This window comes from Microtus oregoni, unplaced genomic scaffold, assembly GCF_018167655.1.
Source record: "Microtus oregoni isolate MIOR12 unplaced genomic scaffold, Mior012 000047F_ref0000412, whole genome shotgun sequence".
Taxonomy (NCBI): Eukaryota; Metazoa; Chordata; class Mammalia; order Rodentia; family Cricetidae; genus Microtus; species Microtus oregoni.
In genome coordinates this window covers 2,135,595-2,155,351 of record NW_024543221.1, presented here as the reverse complement: position 1 = coordinate 2,155,351, position 19,757 = coordinate 2,135,595, and the positions used below count along the sequence as shown (strand labels likewise).

Below are 19,757 nucleotides of genomic sequence, written 5' to 3'. Positions count from 1 at the left end.
GGTCACAGAGGGGTTAAAGGCTGACTTCTGTACACAGCAGCTGTCGACTCCAGTTCTAGGATATGTGTATAGGCTAGAGGCACACAGTTTTTCGTGTTTCTGAGTTGCAAACAAATGCCTTGCAGCAGCATGGTGAAAAACCAAAGATTCTTGCTTAAATACTAATGGAGTTTTAAAAAAATTTTAGCGAAGGAGGTAATTTATAGAAAAACAAACATATTGACTTGGTTTATTTTAAAAATGAAAAACTAAAGATAAAGTATTACAACATATAGTTGGTGTCTTAGTTAGGGTTACTATGGCTGTGATGAAAACACCATGACCAAAAGCAACTCAGGGAGGAAAGGGCTTATTTCACTCAGTGCTGTACAACAAACAGTTCATCACTGAAGAAAGTCAGGACAGGAACTCAAATAGGGCAGGGACCTGGAGACAGACGCTGAGACAGAGGCCATGGAGGAGTGTTGCTTACCGGCTTGCTCTTCTGGCTTGCTCAGCCTGCTTTCTTATAGAACCTAGAACCACCAGCCCAGGGATAGGATCACCCACAAGGGCTTGCCTTATCCCACCAATCACTAAGAAAATGCCCCGTAACTGGATCTTATGGAAGCCTTTTCTCAATCAAGGTTCCCTCCTTTGGGATAACTTTAGCTTGTGTCAAGTTGGCATAAAACTGATGAGCACAGTTGGTAAACTCTAGAAGAAAAGCATGGACACATTATGAAGTATTCCACACAGTTTCTGGGGGGAGTTTGGGCTAGCTACTTCCTGGATAGCAGGTCTGTTTTGTGGAGGAGGTAAAACTGGCTCAGGGCTGTATGGAGGCCCCTCTTTGCTAGTCTCAGCTCTTGGGACTCAGTGTGCGTAAGTGAGAACAGTAATCCATTAAATGAGTCTTGGGGTTTCTCTGCAGATATCGTAGTTTGTTTTGCTATAGTGAAACTGCCAAGTGGGTGACTTTAACATTGTGAAGTGCACAATCAGCGTGCTGCAGGCTCCACTGTCTGGAGTAGGCCACTTCCTGGTTCATAGATGATAGTGTCTCACTGTGAATAGGGTAGGGAGTTTCTGATATAAGGGCACTAATGCTGTCCAGAAGGGTTCCATCCTTATGATCTAATCACTTCCCAAAGCCCCACACCAACTAAAGTATGAACTTGGGTGGGGACACAGGCACTCAGTCCATCAAGACAGGTTTTCCTCTCTGGTAGCTCCCAAATTTTCTCCTTTAAGGGAAGCAGAAAGCAGCCCATCTGGTCACAGAGAGAGGTCACAATCCAGGCCTATCAGGAGTCTTTACTTCCAAATTTACCCTTGTCAATTGCTCAGTGGTTTCAGAACCCATGGAGGGGAGGCTAGTGACTGAGAACAAGGACAGAATCCTTATATATTCATGAGTACCAGAGACTCAAATTGTCTCCTCAGTGAGACACTGGAGAAGTTGATGTTCAGGGACCATTCAAAGATGATGAAGCTATGTGAGTTCGAGACCAGCCTCGTCTACAGAGCTAGTTCCAGGACAGGCTCTAAAGCCACAGAGAAACCCTGTCTTGAAAAACAAAACAAACAAACAAACAAAAGATGATGAAGCTAGTGGCAATAACCATGATTTCCTGCAGATGTGTGTTCTGATTGCTTCTGACCAGGGCACAGGCCAATCCTTAATGTAGCCAGTGTAAAGTGGGTTGTAACATTATGGTCACATAAGTCACATAAACAATGATTGTTTTTTAAGAAAGCAGAAGGAAGCGTTGCTTTAAGAAAACATGTGCAAAGTAGTTAAAGAGGTGTAAATTTCATTCATCCATAAAATACATACTGCCTTCACCATGATGCTAAAAAAATTCCTTACCTATTAAATAAAGATAACGATTCTTACACATCTGTAGTCATTATGAAAACAAGAAAAAGAATGTGTATAAAAAAATGAATCTGGGGGAGTTTCTGGCCCCGCGGCGCCAGCCTAAGAAGGGGAGCTCAGAGGTTCCTTGGCCCCCTATCCTTCTTGGGCTCTCTGCAGGGCCTCCACTCCCTGCATACTGCCTCTTTCTTCCTAGCCCACCCAGCTCCCATCCAGAACCCTCCCCACTTCAGCCCCACCGCCCTCTTTCGGCACATAACATCACCCAGCCCAGCCTGTCTGGGCACTGGGTCCGAATCCTTGGGGCACCCAAGCGGGCGGGAGTTCCTTTGTTTCTATGGCCTGCCTGCACCAAGCAGGGTAGGCGCTTTGTTTGCGACCTGCCCACCAGCACAGAGGCCTGATCTCTCAGCGCCAGGAGAGACAGCATTGGGCCCACCCAGCTTCCATCCAGAACCCTCCCCACTTGGGCCCCACAGCCCTCTTTCGGCACATAACATCACCCAGCCCAGCCTGTCTGGGCACTGGGTCCGAATCCTCGGGGCACCCAAGCGGGCGGGAGTCCCTTTGTTTCTATGGCCTGCCTGCACCAAGCAGGGTAGGCGCTTTGTTTGCGACCTGCCCACCAGCACAGAGGCCTGATCTCTCGGCGCCAGGAGAGACAGCGTTGGGGTGAGTTTCTGGCCCCGTGGCGCCAGCCTGGGAAGGGGAGCTCAGAGGTTCCTTGGCCCCCTATCCTTCTTGGGCTCTCTGCAGGGCCTCCACTCCCTGCATACCGCCTCTTTCTTCCTAGCCCACCCAGCTCCCATCCAGAACCCTCCCCACTTCAGCTCCACCGCCCTCTTTCGGCACATAACATCACCCAGCCCAGCCTGTCTGGGCACTGGGTCCGAATCCTCAGGGCACCCAAGCGGGCGGGAGTCCCTTTGTTTCTATGGCCTGCCTGCACCAAGCAGGGTAGGTGCTTTGTTTGCGACCTGCCCAACCAGCACGGAGACCTGATCTCTCGGCGGCAGGAGAGCCAACGTTGGGGAGAGCCAGCGTTGGGTAGGCAAGGAGACCTGATCTGGTAAAAGAAGATACATAAGGGAGCATTTGGAAGAAGAGATGGGCAGACGCCAAGGCAAGAATTTGCCCAACAAGCTGAAAAGCAACATGAAGCCACCAGAAACCAGCGACCTCACAACGGGAGGACATGAACACCTTAATCAAGAAGAAGTAGGAAAGATTGACTTCATGAAAGTGATTGATGCCCTTAAACAGCATGTAAAAAACACCCTTATAGAAATGGATGAGAAATATAACAGAAAGTTTGAAGAATTGAATAAATCAGTGAATGATACCCTAGAAAACCAAGGAAAAACAATCAAACAGATAATGGAAACAGTTCAAGACTTGAAAACTGAGATGGAGGCAAAGAAGAAAACACAAACAGAGGGCCGGCTGGACATGGAAAATTTAAGTAAACAAACAGAGTCTACAGAAACAAGCATAACCAACAGAATACAAGAGTTAGAAGAAAGAATCTCAGATTCTGAAGATACCATAGAGAAAATAAACACACTGATCAAAGAAAACAGCAAGTCCAACAAACTCTCATCACAAAACATTCAGGAAATATGGGACACAATAAAAAGACCAAACCTAAGAATAATAGGAGTAGAAGAAGGAGAAGAAGTGCAGCTCAATGGTCCAGAAAATATATTTAATAAAATTATAGAAGAAAACTTTTCCAACCTAAAGAAAGATATACCTATGAAGGTTCAAGAAGCATACAGAACACCAAATAGGCTGGATCAAAAAAAAAACCATCCCCTCGCCATATAATTATCAAAACACAAAGCATACAGAATAAGGAAAGAATATTAAGAGCTGCAAAGGAAAAAGGCCAAATTACTTATAAAGGTAAACCTATCAGACTTACACCTGACTTCTCCATGGAAACCATGAAAGCCAGAAGGTCCTGGATAGATGTACTGCAGAAACTGAGAGACCATGAATGCAAGCCCAGATTACTATACCCAGCCAAGCTTTCGTTCACTATAAATGGAGAAAATAAAATTTTCCAGGATAAAAACAAATTTAAACAATATGTAGCCACAAATCCAGCCTTACAGAAAGTAATAGAAGGAAAATCACTAACCAAGGAGTCCAACAATGACCACAATAAGTCAGACATCTAGAGACCCTTCACCAACACAAATCAAAGAAGGGAAACACACAAACTCTACGACTAAAAAAATGACCGGAGTTAACAACCACTGGTCATTAATATCACTTAATGTCAATGGACTCAACTCACCTATTAAAAGGCACAGGCTAAGAGATTGGATACGAAAACAGGATCCAACATTCTGCTGTTTACAAGAAACACACCTCAACCACAAAGACAGGCACCTACTCAGAGTAAAGGGCTGGGAAAAGGCTTATCAAGCAAATGGACCTAAGAAACAAGCAGGTGTGGCCATACTAATCTCTAACAAAGTAGACTTCAAACTTAAATCAATCAGAAGAGATGGAGAGGGGCATTTTATACTCATAACAGGAACAGTTCATCAGGATGAAGTCTCAATCCTGAACATCTATGCCCCTAATATAAAAGCACCACGTACATAAAAGAAACATTGCTAAAACTCAAGGCAGCCATCAAACCACACACACTAATAGTAGGAGACTTCAACACTCCTCTCTCACCAATGGACAGGTCAATCAGACAGAAACCTAACAGAAAAATAAGAGAATTAATGGAGGTAATGAATCAAATGGACTTAACAGACATCTATAGAACATTCCACCCAAATAGGAAAGAATATACCTTCTTCTCTGCAGCTCATGGGACCTTCTCAAAAATCGACCACATAGTCGGTAACAAAGCAAACATCCACAGTTACAAAAAAATATTAATAACCGCCTGTGTTTTATCAGATCACCATGGATTAAAGTTAGAATTCAACAACAATCCTACCCCCAGAAAGCCTACAAATTCATGGAAACTGAACAGTCAACTACTGAACCATACCTGGATTAAGGAAGAAATTAAGAAAGAAATTAAAGTCTTCCTGGAATTCAACGAAAATAAAGAAACAACATACTTAAACTTATGGGACACTATGAAAGCAGTCCTAAGAGGAAAGTTCATAGCACTAAGTGCCCACTTAAGGAAAACAGAGAAAGCTCACATTGGAGACTTAACAGCCCACCTGAAAGCTCTAGAAAAAAAAGAAGCAGACTCACCTAGGAGGAGTAGAAGACTGGAAATAATCAAACTGAGGGCTGAAATCAACAAAATAGAAACACAGAAAACAATACAAAGAATCAATGAAACAAAAAGCTGGTTCCTGGAGAAAATCAAGAAGATTGATAAACCCCTATCCAAACTAATCAAACGGCAGAGAGAGAATTTGCAAATTAATAAGATCAGAAATGAAAAGGGGGACATAACCACAGACACAGAGGAAATTCAGAGAATCATTAGATCTTACTGCAAAAGCCTATATGCCACAAAACTGGAAAATGTAAAGGAAATGGACATTTTTTTAGATAAATACCATATACCAAAGTTAAACCAGGACCAGGTGAACAATCTAAATAGACCTGTTAGTCGCGAAGAATTAGAAGAGGTTATCAAAAACCTCCCTACCAAAAAAAGCCCAGGACCAGATGGTTTCAATGCAGAATTCTACCAGAACTTCCAAGAAGAGCTAATACCTATACTCCTTAATGTATTTCACAATATAGAAACAGAAGAGTCATTGCCAAATTCCTTTTAAGAAGCTACAGTTACCCTGATACCAAAACCGCACAAAGACTCAACCAAGAAAGAAAATTATAGGCCAATCTCACTCATGAACATCGATGCAAAAAGCCTCAACAAAATACTGGCAAACCGAATCCAAGAACACATTAGAAAAAATTTTTTTGTTTTGTTTTTATTTTTTGTTTTTCGAGACAGGGTTTCTCTGTGGTTTTGGAGCCTGTCCTGGAACTAGCTCTTGTAGACCAGGCTGGTCTCAAACTCACAGAGATCCGCCTGCCTCTGCCTCCCGAGTGCTGGGATTAAAGGCGTGCACCACCACCGCCCGGCTAGAAAAATTATCCATTATGATCAAGTAGGCTTCATCCCAGGGATGCAGGGCTGGTTCAACATACGAAAATCTATCAATGTAATCCATCATATAAATAAACTGAAAGAAAAAAACCATATGATCATTTCATTAGATGCTGAAAAAGCATTTGACAAAATTCAACATCCCTTTATGATAAAAGTATTGGAGAGATTAGGGATACAAGGGTCATACCTAAATATAATAAAAGCTATATACAGCAAGCCGACAGCTAACATCAAATTAAATGGAGAGAAACTTAAAGCCATCCCACTAAACTCAGGAACACGACAAGGCTGTCCACTCTCGCCATACCTCTTCAATATAGTGCTTGAAGTTCTAGCAATAGCAATAAGACAACATAAGGGGATCAAGGGGATTCGAATTGGAAAGGAAGAAGTGAAACTTTCGTTATTTGCAGATGATATGATAGTGTACATAAGCGACCCCCAAAACTCCACCAAAGAACTTTTACAGCTGATATACAGCTTTAGTAATGTGGCAGGATACAAGATCAACTCCAAAAAATCAGTCGCCCTCTTATACACAAAGGATATGGAAGCAGAGAGGGAAATCAGAGAAGCTTCACCTTTCACGATAGCCACAAACAGCATAAAATATCTTGGGGTAACTCTAACCAAGGAAGTGAAAGATCTATTTGACAAGAACTTTAAGGCATTGAAGAAAGAAACTGAGGAGTATACCAGAAAATGGAAGGACCTCCCTTGCTCTTGGATTGGGAGGATCAACATAGTAAAAATGTCAATTCTACCAAAGGCAATTTATAGATTCCATGCAATCCCCATCAAGGTCCCATCAAAATTCTTCACAGATCTTGAGAGGACAATAATCAACTTTATATGGAAAAACAAAAAACCCAGGATAGCCAAAACAATCCTATACAATAAAGGATTGTCTGGAGGCATTACCATCCCTGACTTCAAACTCTATTACAGAGCTACAGTGATGAAAACAGTGTGGTACTGGCATAAAAACAGAGAAGTCGACCAATGGAATCGTATAGAAGACCCGAATTTTAACCCACAAACCTATGAACACCTCATTTTTGATAAAGGAGCCAAAAGTATACAATGGAAGAAGGAAAGCATCTTCAACAAATGGTGCTGGCATAACTGGATGTCAACCTGTAGAAGAATGAAAATAGACCCATATCTATCACCATGCACAAAACTCAAGTCCAAATGGATTAAAGACCTCACTATCATCAGAACACATTGAACCTGATAGAAGAGAAAGTGGGAAGTACCCTACAGCAGATGGGCACAGGAGATCGCTTCCTATGTGTAACCCCAACAGCACAGACATTAAGGGCAACATTGAATAAATGGGACCTACTAAAACTGAGAAGCTTCTGTAAAGCAAAGGACACTGTCACCAAGACAAAAAGGCAACCTACTGACTGGGAGAAGATCTTCACCAACCCCGCAACAGACAAAGGTCTGATCTCCAAAATATATAGAGAACTCAGGAAACTAGACTTTAAAATGCTAATTAACCCAATTAAAAAATGGGGCACTGAACTAAACAGAGAATTCTCAGCAGAGGAAGTTCAAATGGCCAAAAGACACTTAAGGTCATGCTCAACCTCCTTAGCGATCAGGGAATGCAAATCAAAACAAGTTTGAGATATCATCTTACACCTGTCAGAATGGCTAAAATAAAAAACTCCAATGACAGCCTTTGCTGGAGAGGCTGTGGAGGAAGGGGTACCCTCATCCATTGCTGGTGGGAATGCAATCTTGTGCAACCACTTTGGAAATCAGTGTTTTGGTTTCTCAGGAAATTTGGGATCAACCTACCCCTGGACCCAGCAATACCACTCCTGGGAATATACCCAAGAGATGCCCTATCATATGACAAGAGCATTTGTTCAACTATGTTCATAGCAGTATTATTTGTAATAGCCAGAACTTGGAAACAACCTAGATGTCCTTCAATGGAAGAATGGATGAAGAAAGTGTGGAATATCTACACATTAGAGTACTATGCTGCGGTAAAAAACAATGACTTCTCAAATTTTGCATGCAAATGGATGGAAATAGAAAATACTATCCTGAGTGAGGTAACCCAGACCCAAAAAGATGAATATGGGATGTACTCACTCATAATTGGTTTCTAGCCATAAACAAGGGTCACGGAGTCTACAATTGGTGATCCCAAAGAAGCTAAGTAAGAAGGTGAACCAAAGGAAAAACATATAATTGTCCTCTTGGCTATGGGAAGTAGACAAAATTGCCGGGGAGAAAATTGAGATCTTGGGGGTGGTGTGGGATGGGGGTAAGGGGAGATGGGGAGAGAAAAGGGAGAAGGGGAGAATGGGGGGAACTTGGGGAAAAAGGAGGATTGGGATAAAGGAAGGTTAGATAGGGGAGCACGGAAGCACAATTCTTAGTTAAGGGAGCCACCTGAGAGTTGGCAAGAGACTTGAACCTAGAGTGGCTCCCAGGTGCCCAAGCCAAGGTCCCCAGTTAGTTCCTTGGGCAGCTGAGGATAGGGAACCTGAAATGACCCTATCCTATAGCAATACTGACGAATATCTTGCATATCATCATAGACCCTTCATCTGGTGATGGATGGAGATAGAGACAGAGACCCACACTGGAGCACTGGACTGAGCTCCCAAGGTCCCAATGAGGAGCAGAAGGAGGGAGAACATGAGCAAAGAAGTCGGGACCACGAGGGGTGCACCCACCCACTGAGACAGTGGAGCTGATCTATTGGGAGCTCACCAAGGCCAGCTGGACTGTGACTGAAAAAGCATGGGATAAAACTGGACTCTCTGAGCATGGCGAACAATGAGGGCTGATGAGAAGCCAAGGACAATGGCACGGGGTTTTGAACCTACGTAATGTTCTGGCTTTGTGGGAGCCTAGCCAGTTTGGATGTTCACCTTCCTAGGAATGGACGGAGAGGGGAGGACCTAGGACTTACCACAGGGCAGGGAACCCTGACTGCTCTTTGGACAGGAGAGGGAGGGGGAGAGGAGTGGGGGGAGGGGGAGAAGGGGGAGAGGAGGGGGAGAAGGGTGGGAGGAGGGGGAGAAGGGTGGGAGGAGGGGGAGGGAAATGGGAGGCTGGGAGGAGGTGGAAACTTGTTTTTTTTTCTCCTTTTCTCAATAAAAAAAATGGAAAAAAATGAATCTGGATGTTATAGTATACTGTGTGGTCACAGCCTGCCAGCAACAAAGGCAAGAGGACTGTCATAGAATGGAGGCCATCCTGGTCTATAAGCTAAGTCTAGGCCAGCCAGAGGTATACAGAGAGACCCTGTATGAAAACAGACAGACAGACAGATATGTAGCTGCAGTAAGTGTTCAAATTGTAGTTGTTGATATTTTTATAACTTCTAATTCAATACTGCTTTGGCAATACATTTGAGAACACCTTGGTTGGTAGATAAAGGTTTGTATGCTAATCATGATATGGATAACGAATCTGTGATTTCTTTTAAGTGGGAGCTAAGTAAAAGTTTTAATTACCTTTGTAGTGCATATTACTTACAGAATTTTAAAATACCACAAGAAGCAAACATGAGATTCACCCACAATCAAATGGCGTTCCTCTTCCTGGGTCTAAAAAGAAATGCAAAAGAAAAAAATAAGTTAAATTTGAGATAGATACCAATAGGGATATAAGCCTGAGCATCACAGAAGAACTGTTACTTACCTAAGAGCAGAGAAAAATAGATTTTAGACTAGAATTAATAACATACATACAGAAAGTATTCAATTCCTCAGCTTCTCTATAGTTACTGGAATGAATGGCAAATTTTGGAGATGTCTGGCAACTTGCTATCCCTATTATGTCTATCCTATTTTTCTCGTGGATGTATGCTTCTACTCACCTTCTGGATCCGTGATTCTCAACTGCCCAGAGGACAGGTTATGTTTGACAATGTGTGGAAGTGGTTTGGGTTGTTCCAACTACCTGTTTGTTTTCTAAATCAGCAGACCCAGTGACATTCGTTTGCAATCACATGTGCTTTCTTGAATTGAAGAAAGGGAAGTGGAATAAAAGATGGGTCTTCAGTTCGCTTTCGGTCCTGAGTATTGCCATTGGAATGTGTGACTTGAGACTTTGTAGGAGCCAACCATGATAAGCTTAATAGAAACAGACCACCCGAAGGAAGTTCTTAACTTCCAGCCATTATCACCTGCCAGTGTAGGACTCAGCCATGATAAGTTTAATGGAGGCCTGAGTCGCAGTACACTGAAGCCATACCTGGTAGCAGGAAGGACCACAAACTGAGATTACCCAGGCACCACCAAGAACAGACCATCCAAAGGAAATACCTAATGTTCCATCCATTGTAGATAGGATCACCTGCCAGCAACGTACTCACCAGGACACCCCTAGACAAACATTAGCCAATCAGGGGACCTGAACCTTAGAAATCCCTCACCCCCACCTTTACTACTATAAAAACTCAACTCTAACTGAGCTTGGGGCTTGGGGATCTCTGATTATTCCAATATGTTGGACACATGGAGAGACCAAGTTTGCAAACTTGTATAAAATAAAGGCTCTTTGATTTTACATAAGGGACTCGGTCTCCTTCATGAATCTGGGCATAACAACCTATTCTGCTGAGAGAATCATTAACAGTCAGGATGCTGGCATACTAAGTGATGAAAAGGCTAAATAGTAGGGTTGAGGTGTTAGTTGAATGGCTCAGTACTTGCCAAGGATGCACAAGGCCTTGGGTTCAATCTCCAGCATCATGAATGAATGAATGAACACATACAAAGAAAGGAAACTGAAGTAAAAATTAGATATAATTTCACAATTTATACTCTGATATGAAAAATGACAGACTGACAGTAATTTCAAAATGTTGGCTGAGGTCGCTTGTTCTTCCCAGCTGCCTGGCTAGTTTAGACCCAAAATAATCACGCAGAAACCATATTATTTAAATCACTGCTTGGCCCATTAGCTCTAGCTTCTTATTGGCACACTCCTACATATTAATTTGACCCATTTCTATTAATCTGTGTATCGCCACATGACTGTGGCTTACCGGGTAATGCTCCCAGCGTCTATTTCCAGTGGCTCCACGGCTTTTCTCCTACTCTGTCCTTCTTTTTCTCAGCATTCAGCTTAGTTTTCCCTGCCTAGCTAAGTTCTGCCCTGCTATAGGTTCAAAGCAGTTTCTTCATTTATTAACCAATAAAAGCAACACATAGACAGAAGGACCTTCCACACCATCAAAATAGCTCTAATTTGTAGTTATGACTAAAATTATTTAAGACAATTTGTATTGGAAAGGCCAAATGAGACAGTGATTATTTTTCAAAATTCAATAAAACATCACTAAAATCAACTTACTTGGCCTCCGACATCTGGTTTTATGGTATGAATGCCAGGTGTATCACAATGTAATAGTGTTGTGGGAGAGCTAGTATTCAGAAAGAACAGAAAAGAGGAAATCATTACAAATGTATTTGAGCCTGATTAAAAATCCACCCACGCTGGGCAGTGATGGCACACGTCTTTAATCCCAGCATTTGGGATGTAGCGGCAGGTGGATCTCTGTGAGTTTGAGGCCAGACTAGTTTATAGAGCAGGACAGCTAAAGCTGTTACACAATGAAACCCTGCTTCAAAAAAACCAAACAAACAAACTAGCAAACAAAAAATCCACCCACACACAACTTTTAAGCTTAAACAATTTAACTGTATACTAGAAAGAGAAAAATGAAACAAACAAAGCTTTAACATAGCAACTGTCTTACTGTTCTATTGCTGTGAAGAAACACCATGACTAAGCAATTCTTACACGAGAAAGCATTTGATGCAGGGCTTGCCTGCTATCATCACAGTGGGGAGCAGACAGGCATGGCACTAGTGCAGCAGCTGAGAGCTTTACATCCTGATCCACAGGCAGCAGGCAGAGACACTGGGCCAGGTATGGGCTTTTGAAACTTGAAAACCCACCTCAAGTGACATACGCTTTGTAGACCTGGATGGCCTCAAACTCACTGAGATTTGCCCTGGGATTAAAGGTGTGTACCACCTCCGCCTGGCTTTACATCTATTTTCAAAGTAAGGTAGCCTTTTTTTTTTGCATGTGTTTTCTGGAAGAAAATTTACATGAAGTCAGAACATTGAGTCTGAATATCTACATTATGTGAGTGAATGCTGGTTTATACATTGTAGGGAAGGAATGGATGTATACATGGAGGAAAATCTTACTTTGAATTTTGAACTTTACAACTCTCTGGTATGCTCCATGATGAAAAAGATGTTCCTTCAAACTCTAGATGAATCTAAGAAATGAGATGAAAGTTCATGTTAACAAAACAAACACTGTTCATCTAGTTTTCAGTTGTAAGTTCAATTATCTGGTTTGTATTACTTAAAAAATACAACTAAGATTCAGTTATATTGAAATTGTGTGAAATAAAATGTCAAAACGACAAGGAATGTTTGTCACACATCAGCAATTGACACACTTGTGACTGGAGAGATGGCTCCTCTTGCAAAGGACTGGGGTTTAGTTCCCAGCATCCACGGCTCCTCAGTACCGGTAACTCCAGTTCATGGGATTGTCCTTCCTCTTCTGCCCTCCAGAAATACTGAAACACACACACACCATACACATGCAATATATATATATATATATATATATATATATATATATACAGACCACACACACACACAAATACACACACCGCACATACACACAAGCACACACAGACTATACATACTATACACACATCACACACATACCACAGACACCACACACATACATACAAACACCACATACACACATAAATACACATACACCACACATACACACATTCATAAGCACACAGACTACACACATACCACATACACACACACACACCATGCAATAATAAATCAAGTTAAAATTGTCTACTAAGCATTTAAAGGGGAATGGTATTTTGATAGGTTATAAAGATTAAAAGTGATGAAAAGATATGATTCTTTGCTTAAAAACAAGATGTTTTTAGTACTGAGGTCCTGCCATTGACACATTACCAGCTATCAACCATCATGACTTTATGGGTTACCTTTTCCCCATTTCTAAACACACACACACACACACACACACACACACACACACACGGAGTGGGGGAGGAGAGGGAGCGAGTGCTAGGAGTGCAGCTCAGTGTCTCTGGGTCAAATATATAGCGCTAGCCAAGTAGAGTAAGACGTGTGTGTGTGTGTGTGTGTGTGTGTGTAGTTCTAAAATTAACCAATATAAAATATATACTTTCTTTTTCACTCTCACATAAGTTATTTACCCACACTGGCCACATTTATAAAGAAAGTCTTCATGAACCTCAATGAATTATTATAATACATGCTATTCCTTTCAATACTAGCAGACAAAAATTAGAAGTTCATATACACATAGGTGGAAAAATTCCTAGAGTGCCTGTAATCTTAAGGCAGAAATGAATCCAGCAAAGTGGACTTCTGAATGATTCTTAAAAGAAAACAATCCTAATGTAAATCACACAACACCTGCAAAAAACCAATGATAGCATTTGGTGTTATCAAGAATGGCCATGTATTGTGTAAGTAATAGGTCAAAGGGAACTTATAGTCTTACATGTATATAAAAGAAACATGTTTGAAAACAAACTCAGTTGTCAGTATGAGAATAAAACAACAGCAGAGAACATCTCCCAGAAATAAAAAGGAGACCTTTTTAAGAGAAAAAAAGGATTTCCTAGAAAGAAAATAACATTTATAGGAAGAAATAATTTTTATAAGTCACTAATGTGATGGCTAATTTGGGTTGTCAACTTGACCCCATCTCCAATCAACTGAAACCGAAGCAGCGGGGCACACTTGTGATGGATTTTCTTGATTAGCTCTTTTGACACGTGAAGACCCCCCCCTTAAATCTGGTGGCAGCCCACATAAAAGGACATGGAAGAAGGGAACTTTTGCTTTTTGTCTGCTTACCCTCACTCTTCATTGATAAATTTGTCCATCCTATTCCTGAGGCATTCCTTTGCTGGTGTTAGAACCCACTTCTTCAGGGTTCCAGTGTGGTCTGAAGCCTGGCAGCTCTTTAGGACTTCCCTAGCACTCTGGCCCAGACTGGGACTGCTGAGACATCCAGTCTTTCAGACTGAACAACTACCGGGCCCCTTGGCTTTTCCATTGGGAGACGGCCGTTGTTGAACTACCCAGACCACAGCCTGTAAGCCAGTACAATAAATCTGAAAAATCCTTTAGAGAACCTGGACTAGCACACCCCTGTTGTGGTTTGAAAGTGAACTGCCTCCCTCCCACTTTTGGCTCACGAGTTTGAAACGCTTGTGCCCCACCTGCTGTGCTGCCTGGGAGAGTTTTAGGACTATTGGGTCTTACTAGACCCAAGTTAAGTGGGTCACTTAACTGGGACCTTGAGGTATGACCAGGCCTCACTTGCTCCTCACTCTCTACTTCCAGACTGTGGATGCAGCCAGCCTCCCACGCTGCCCCATGCCTTCCCCACCAGGATGGAATGTATCTCACAACCATCTGTAATGAGGTCTGGTGCCCTCTTCTGGCCTGCAGACATATACACAGACAGAATATTGTACACACAATAAATAAATAAATATTTTTTTTAAAAAAAAGAATAGTGATACCTAAAAAAACAAAACAAAACAAAAAAAAAACTTATAGGATAGAACCAGAAACATTCAAACCCAAAAGTCAACAACAAAAGAAATCCCTACTGGAAATCAGTAATTAGGCTCATTGACAAACTTTGTAAAAGCCCTGTGTTCTTAGCAGGTGGAGATGAGCATCCCCTACTCCCCACACCCCCCCCCCCCACTGCCTCATCCCCGCCCCCGGGGAACAGCACGACAGATCTACCAATTTCAAAACCAGCCAGCCAGAGACTGGAGAGAAATGCAGCTGGGCAAGAGAAAAATACAGGCTGAGGAAGGAGAATCGGCGACAGGGAGCTGGCGTGGAAGTTATTCTGTGTCCTTTTTTGTTTGTTTGTTTGTTTTTTTGAGACAGGGTTTCTCTGTGGTTTTGGAGCCTGTCCTGGAACTAGTTCTTGTAGACCAGGCTGGCCTCGAGCTCAAAGATATCTGCCTGCCTCTGCCCCCCGAGTGCTGGGATTAAAGGTGTGTGCCATCATTGCCAGGCTGAGCTATTTTTAACTACTCTTTCAATCTTAATGAAAGGGAAAGATAATTTCAATTTCATGTTGTTTTTTTTTTAAACTTAAACTGGGCTTGTTTGTTTTTTTAAGGAGGCTCAACTGGTAAAGGTGTTTATCCCTAGTCTGGCAGCCTGAGGTCAACCCCACAACCCATAAAAGCTGTCCTCTGACTTTCTCAGGAATGCCATGGCTTGTGTCCTTCCCCCCACGAACAGAATAACAAACCAAATTACAAATCCAATAAAATCCCTTTAAAGAGAAAAATCAACAGGAAGGGGATCACAGCCAAATCCCACAGTTGTCAGAAAAGGAGGGCGTGAGAAGCACGATGGTATGTATCTGTGGAAGAGTGCAGATTTATCCAGATTTACCCAACAACAGAAGTTAATGCAGAGTCACACATAGTCAAAGTGCTGAGAAGGGATTGCTGAGTGTTCAAACCCCCACAAGCGCTGGAGGGAGAGGAGATGCAAAGGACAGAGCTGGAGGATGGAGCGAGTCCTGTGAATGGCTGTCTCCTGGACATGACTGTTGTCGTTATGGCTACCCTGCCCAAGACAAAGCCACCGTAACCAGCAGACATCCCGTGGGGAAGCGCTAAGTAGACTCAGTGGGGTTTTTAAAAAAATCAAGGACAATGAAGGTGGTGGAGAAACGCGTTGGGGGAATGGCAACAGGAAGTGACAGGAGGATTTGGGATAGATTTATCAGTGTGTACACGCTTGAAATTGTCAACGAATAAGTAAAAGAGAAAAAGGAAGTGATGATAAAATGGAACAAAGATGGAGCCTGAGGCTATATTGCTTGCGGCCCTGGGCTTAATTCCCAGCAAAACAGAAGAAGGATAGACTGTTGAATATACAACTTGGATGGACCTGGATGGAATGATGGTAGTAAAAACCCATCTCAGAAGGCCGTTAGGATGTTTTAATGTAACTGTAAACATTTTACACACGTACGAATAACAAAATCTAGAAAAAGAGAACTGGCTTGTGGTAACAGAATTGGAGAGCGGGTATCAAGTGTATTTTGTAAGAGAACAGCAGAAGGGAGCCTTGTAGTGCCAGCGCGGTTTCTGTAGCGTAATTGTGGCAGGGATTACACGAAGCAATGCATGGGATAAACCTGCATGGAGCTGTGTATTCAAATGTGTGCATGAGGAAACAAATCTGACTCAATACTGTGCCAATGTTTCCTGGTTTGAGTATTTGATACAAGATGCTTCTATTGAGAGGAGCTAAGTGAAAGGTATCGCCCATGTTTCTTTGCAGCTTCTCCTGGACCTACAATTATTAAACAAACAAACAGACCAAGATTTCCCTAACGGGCTTGAGCGATAGCTTAGTTGGTTGGGAAAGTGCTTACTGCGCAAGCATGAAGACCTGAAGTCGATCCCCAAACACATGTATAAAAAGCCCGGTAGGGGAGCAATATCTGTGATCCCAGCATTGTGGTCACAAAGACCGAAGAATCCCTGAATCCTTGCTGCCTAGGTAGTCTAGCCAGTCAGAGAACACAAGCTTCAGTGAGAGACTGTCTCAAAAACAAAAGGACTGGAGAGACCATTTGGGATTGAGAACACTTGCTCCTCTTGCAGAGGACCCGGTGGTGTTCCACAGCCATCCCTGACTTCAGTTCTAAGGGACCCAACATCCTCTTCTGCTATAGGAATTCCTATGGCCAGTAGCCTTTAAGTTACCCGCCCACTTTGGTGTGACCTCTATACTATAAATGTCAATGTAAAACATGTGTCTGGCCTCTCTTCCGGCTGCAGGATTTCGTTGCTGTTCCCCATTGGAGCAGAAGACTGTGATTTGTGAGTCTACACCTAAATAAATAACCCTTTATTATATTCAATTCTGAGCTAGTGTGAGATTTCTTTTTAGCATCCATTTTCAGTCTTCTGACCTCTCCAGGCATGAGACATACACACAGTAAACATATATACATGCTGGCAAAAAATTCATACAAACTTAGCAAATCATTTTTAAGAAGGGTAGGTGTAGAGTGATTGAGGAATACTTGCGATGTTGACCTCTGGCCTCCACATGAACATGTATATACATAAGCACCAGAACAAATGTTTGTACACATGTGAACATGTACACACCCAAAGAAAATAAACAAATAAATAGATTTTTTTTCCAATAAAGAAACAAAATCTATGACCTGGAATGGAATGGCAGATTTTCCTGTCAACTTGACTAACTACAGCAATTTATAGATATGGTTTACATCGGTAATCAATTTTAAGTATGAGAACATATTCTCCATAGCCAACTGGAAGACTTAAGAGCAGAATTAGGTTCCTGGAAAACAAATTCTGTCTCAAGACCACAGCATTATCGCGTGTGTTTCTAACTGTCCGGGCTGGCCTAAAACTTTCAAAGTCACCAGAAGACTCCTGAAGAGAAACAAAAGGCTACACAGAGGAAACAGTTTTAACACAACGAAAAATGTACGCATACACATATCATTAATAAACAAATAAGCAAATTTGAATTCCGTGTAAAATAAATTATCAGTGCAACTAGACAGATTACGAGAAATGAACTACTGGGCTAGAGAGATGGCTCCGTCACTAAGAGCCCTTGCAGCTCTTGCAGGGGACCCAGGGTTGGTTCCCAGCATCCGTATGGCAGCTCACAACTAACTGCTTTAACTGCAGCTTCCAGGGGTTCCAACGCCGTCTTCTGGCCTCCAAGGCCAGTGCACAAAGGTGGTATAATACATGTATGCAGGTAAATACTCGTATACATAAAACTTTTTAAAAAGAGAGAATTGAACAAGATATGCTGATACATTTTTTAAAAAGTAATAAAGAGACTAAGGTCTATAGATGAGAGGACCCTACATTTATAGTGCTGGTTTACATGGGTTGTAAGTTTACATCTGTTGAATAATAGTTATTCTATTTCTCAATAGGCAACATAGTATGTATAACATATGTATCTATCATAACACCTTTTGTGACTATTAAACCACAAAATACATAAAATAGCACTGCCTATTTTTTTTAATTTATTTATTTTTTGTTTTTTGGCATTTTGTTTTGTTTTGTTTCTCAAGACAGGATTTCTCTATGTAGTCCTGGCTGGTCTGGAACTCACAGAGATCCGCCTGCTTCTGCTTCCTACATGCTGGCATTATGAGTGCTGTGCTGTGCAGAATGAGGAGGCTGAGGTTCCAGGTTGTTGCGTTAGTAGGGGCAGCTCTATTAGAGCGTACGGCCCACCTGGCCACAGCCTTACCATACATGTCTGCCCTTTCCTCATTCCCTCCCCATCTTGAGCCAGGGTTCTAGCCATGCGAGACATGGCACTATGAACATATTTAAGGACATGTACCAGAGAGGTACCAACAGTAAGGTGGTGAGAAGAAGGAGATACAGACGACACCGCTGTAGAACAGTATGAATAACCCTTTGAGGGCTCGAAAGCACTAACACTCTTTAAAAATAGTTAATACTTACAGAACTCCTGATACTAAGAATGGAATAGTCAGAGCCATTGATGGAATATCTGTGGAGGAAAAGGCAAGATGTGATCTTGAGAATAATTTCTCCTCTACGAAGTAGGAATTCTATACATGGTCAGGGGATACCCTGGTTTCCAAGAGCTTTACCCTCCCGGGAAAGTGAGGTCAACAAATGGCCACTACCCATCAATTCAGCTGGTTAGGGCTTGCTAGGTTCATGAGGCGTTAAAGTGGCGTGAGAAGTAAGTCCTCCCCTTATTCACTTTAGATTTTGAAAGAGGAACTTGCTACATGGCCCTGGCTAGCCTTAAGATCACTATGTAGCACAGGCTAGCCTCAAAGTCGTGATGAACCATCTGCCTCGTTCCTCTGAGTGACGGGATGCCTGGTTGAAAGCAAACATTCGTTACATCTATTTTGTAGAACAAATACTACCAAATATATTAGGTTTGACTCCTTCACTTATGAACTCAGATAAAATTCAGAAAACTGGAGACTAGAGTTTCAAAACCCAGTAGTTTTTGTCTTAGAATACTAGAAACAATACTTCTAAGTCCTTGTTCATGATCATTTTTGTACTGTTCATTTGTACCTTAAATTCTATATAGCTCATCCATCTCAGGAGCCACTAAGGCAATAGAAACAGACTATGAGGCACTGTGCACGTGTAATTAAACTCTGTCTAGTATCACAAAGTACAAGAACAGACACAGCTCATTTCTAAAATGTATTCGAGCCAAGCCATAGTCACTGTAAAATAATTACTAGTAAGGCAGTTTACACTCTTTTTTTTTTTTAACTAATTCTTTGAAATCTGACGTGGGTATTACACTTGAAGTCCATCTCAATTTGAAGTGTGTATCAAGAGCTCACAAGTCACATGTGGTCAGGGATGCTCATGCAGCATCTTTCCCTTTGCTAATCCACTCTATCTACCCTGCATATTTCATTGCCTCTAGAATGGGTCCATCCTTAAAATTTTAAACCAGGCCGGGCGGTGGTGGCGCACTCCTTTAATCCCAGCTCTTGGGAGGCAGAGGCAGGAGGATCTCTGTGAGTTCGAGGCCAGCCTGGTCTACAAGAGCTAGTTCCAGGACAGGAACCAAAAAGCTACGGAGAAACCCTGTCTCGAAAAATCAAAAAAAAAAATTTTTT

General features: G+C 42.1%; 1 protein-coding gene across 1 annotated transcript in view; it reads right to left on the bottom strand.

Annotated features, from left to right (window-relative positions):
- Window positions 1-13,028, bottom strand: part of Catspere (catsper channel auxiliary subunit epsilon) — a 90,781-nt gene extending 77,753 nt beyond the window's left edge. Inside the window, exons 1-3 of the mRNA XM_041635242.1 lie at window positions 13,018-13,028; window positions 11,310-11,379; window positions 9,486-9,556 (exon numbers count right to left, since the gene is read on the bottom strand). Coding sequence (XP_041491176.1) covers window positions 9,486-9,556; window positions 11,310-11,379; window positions 13,018-13,028 — 152 coding nt within the window. The remainder of the gene's footprint in view (window positions 1-9,485; window positions 9,557-11,309; window positions 11,380-13,017) is intronic.
- Between the last annotated feature and the right edge of the window lie 6,729 nt (window positions 13,029-19,757).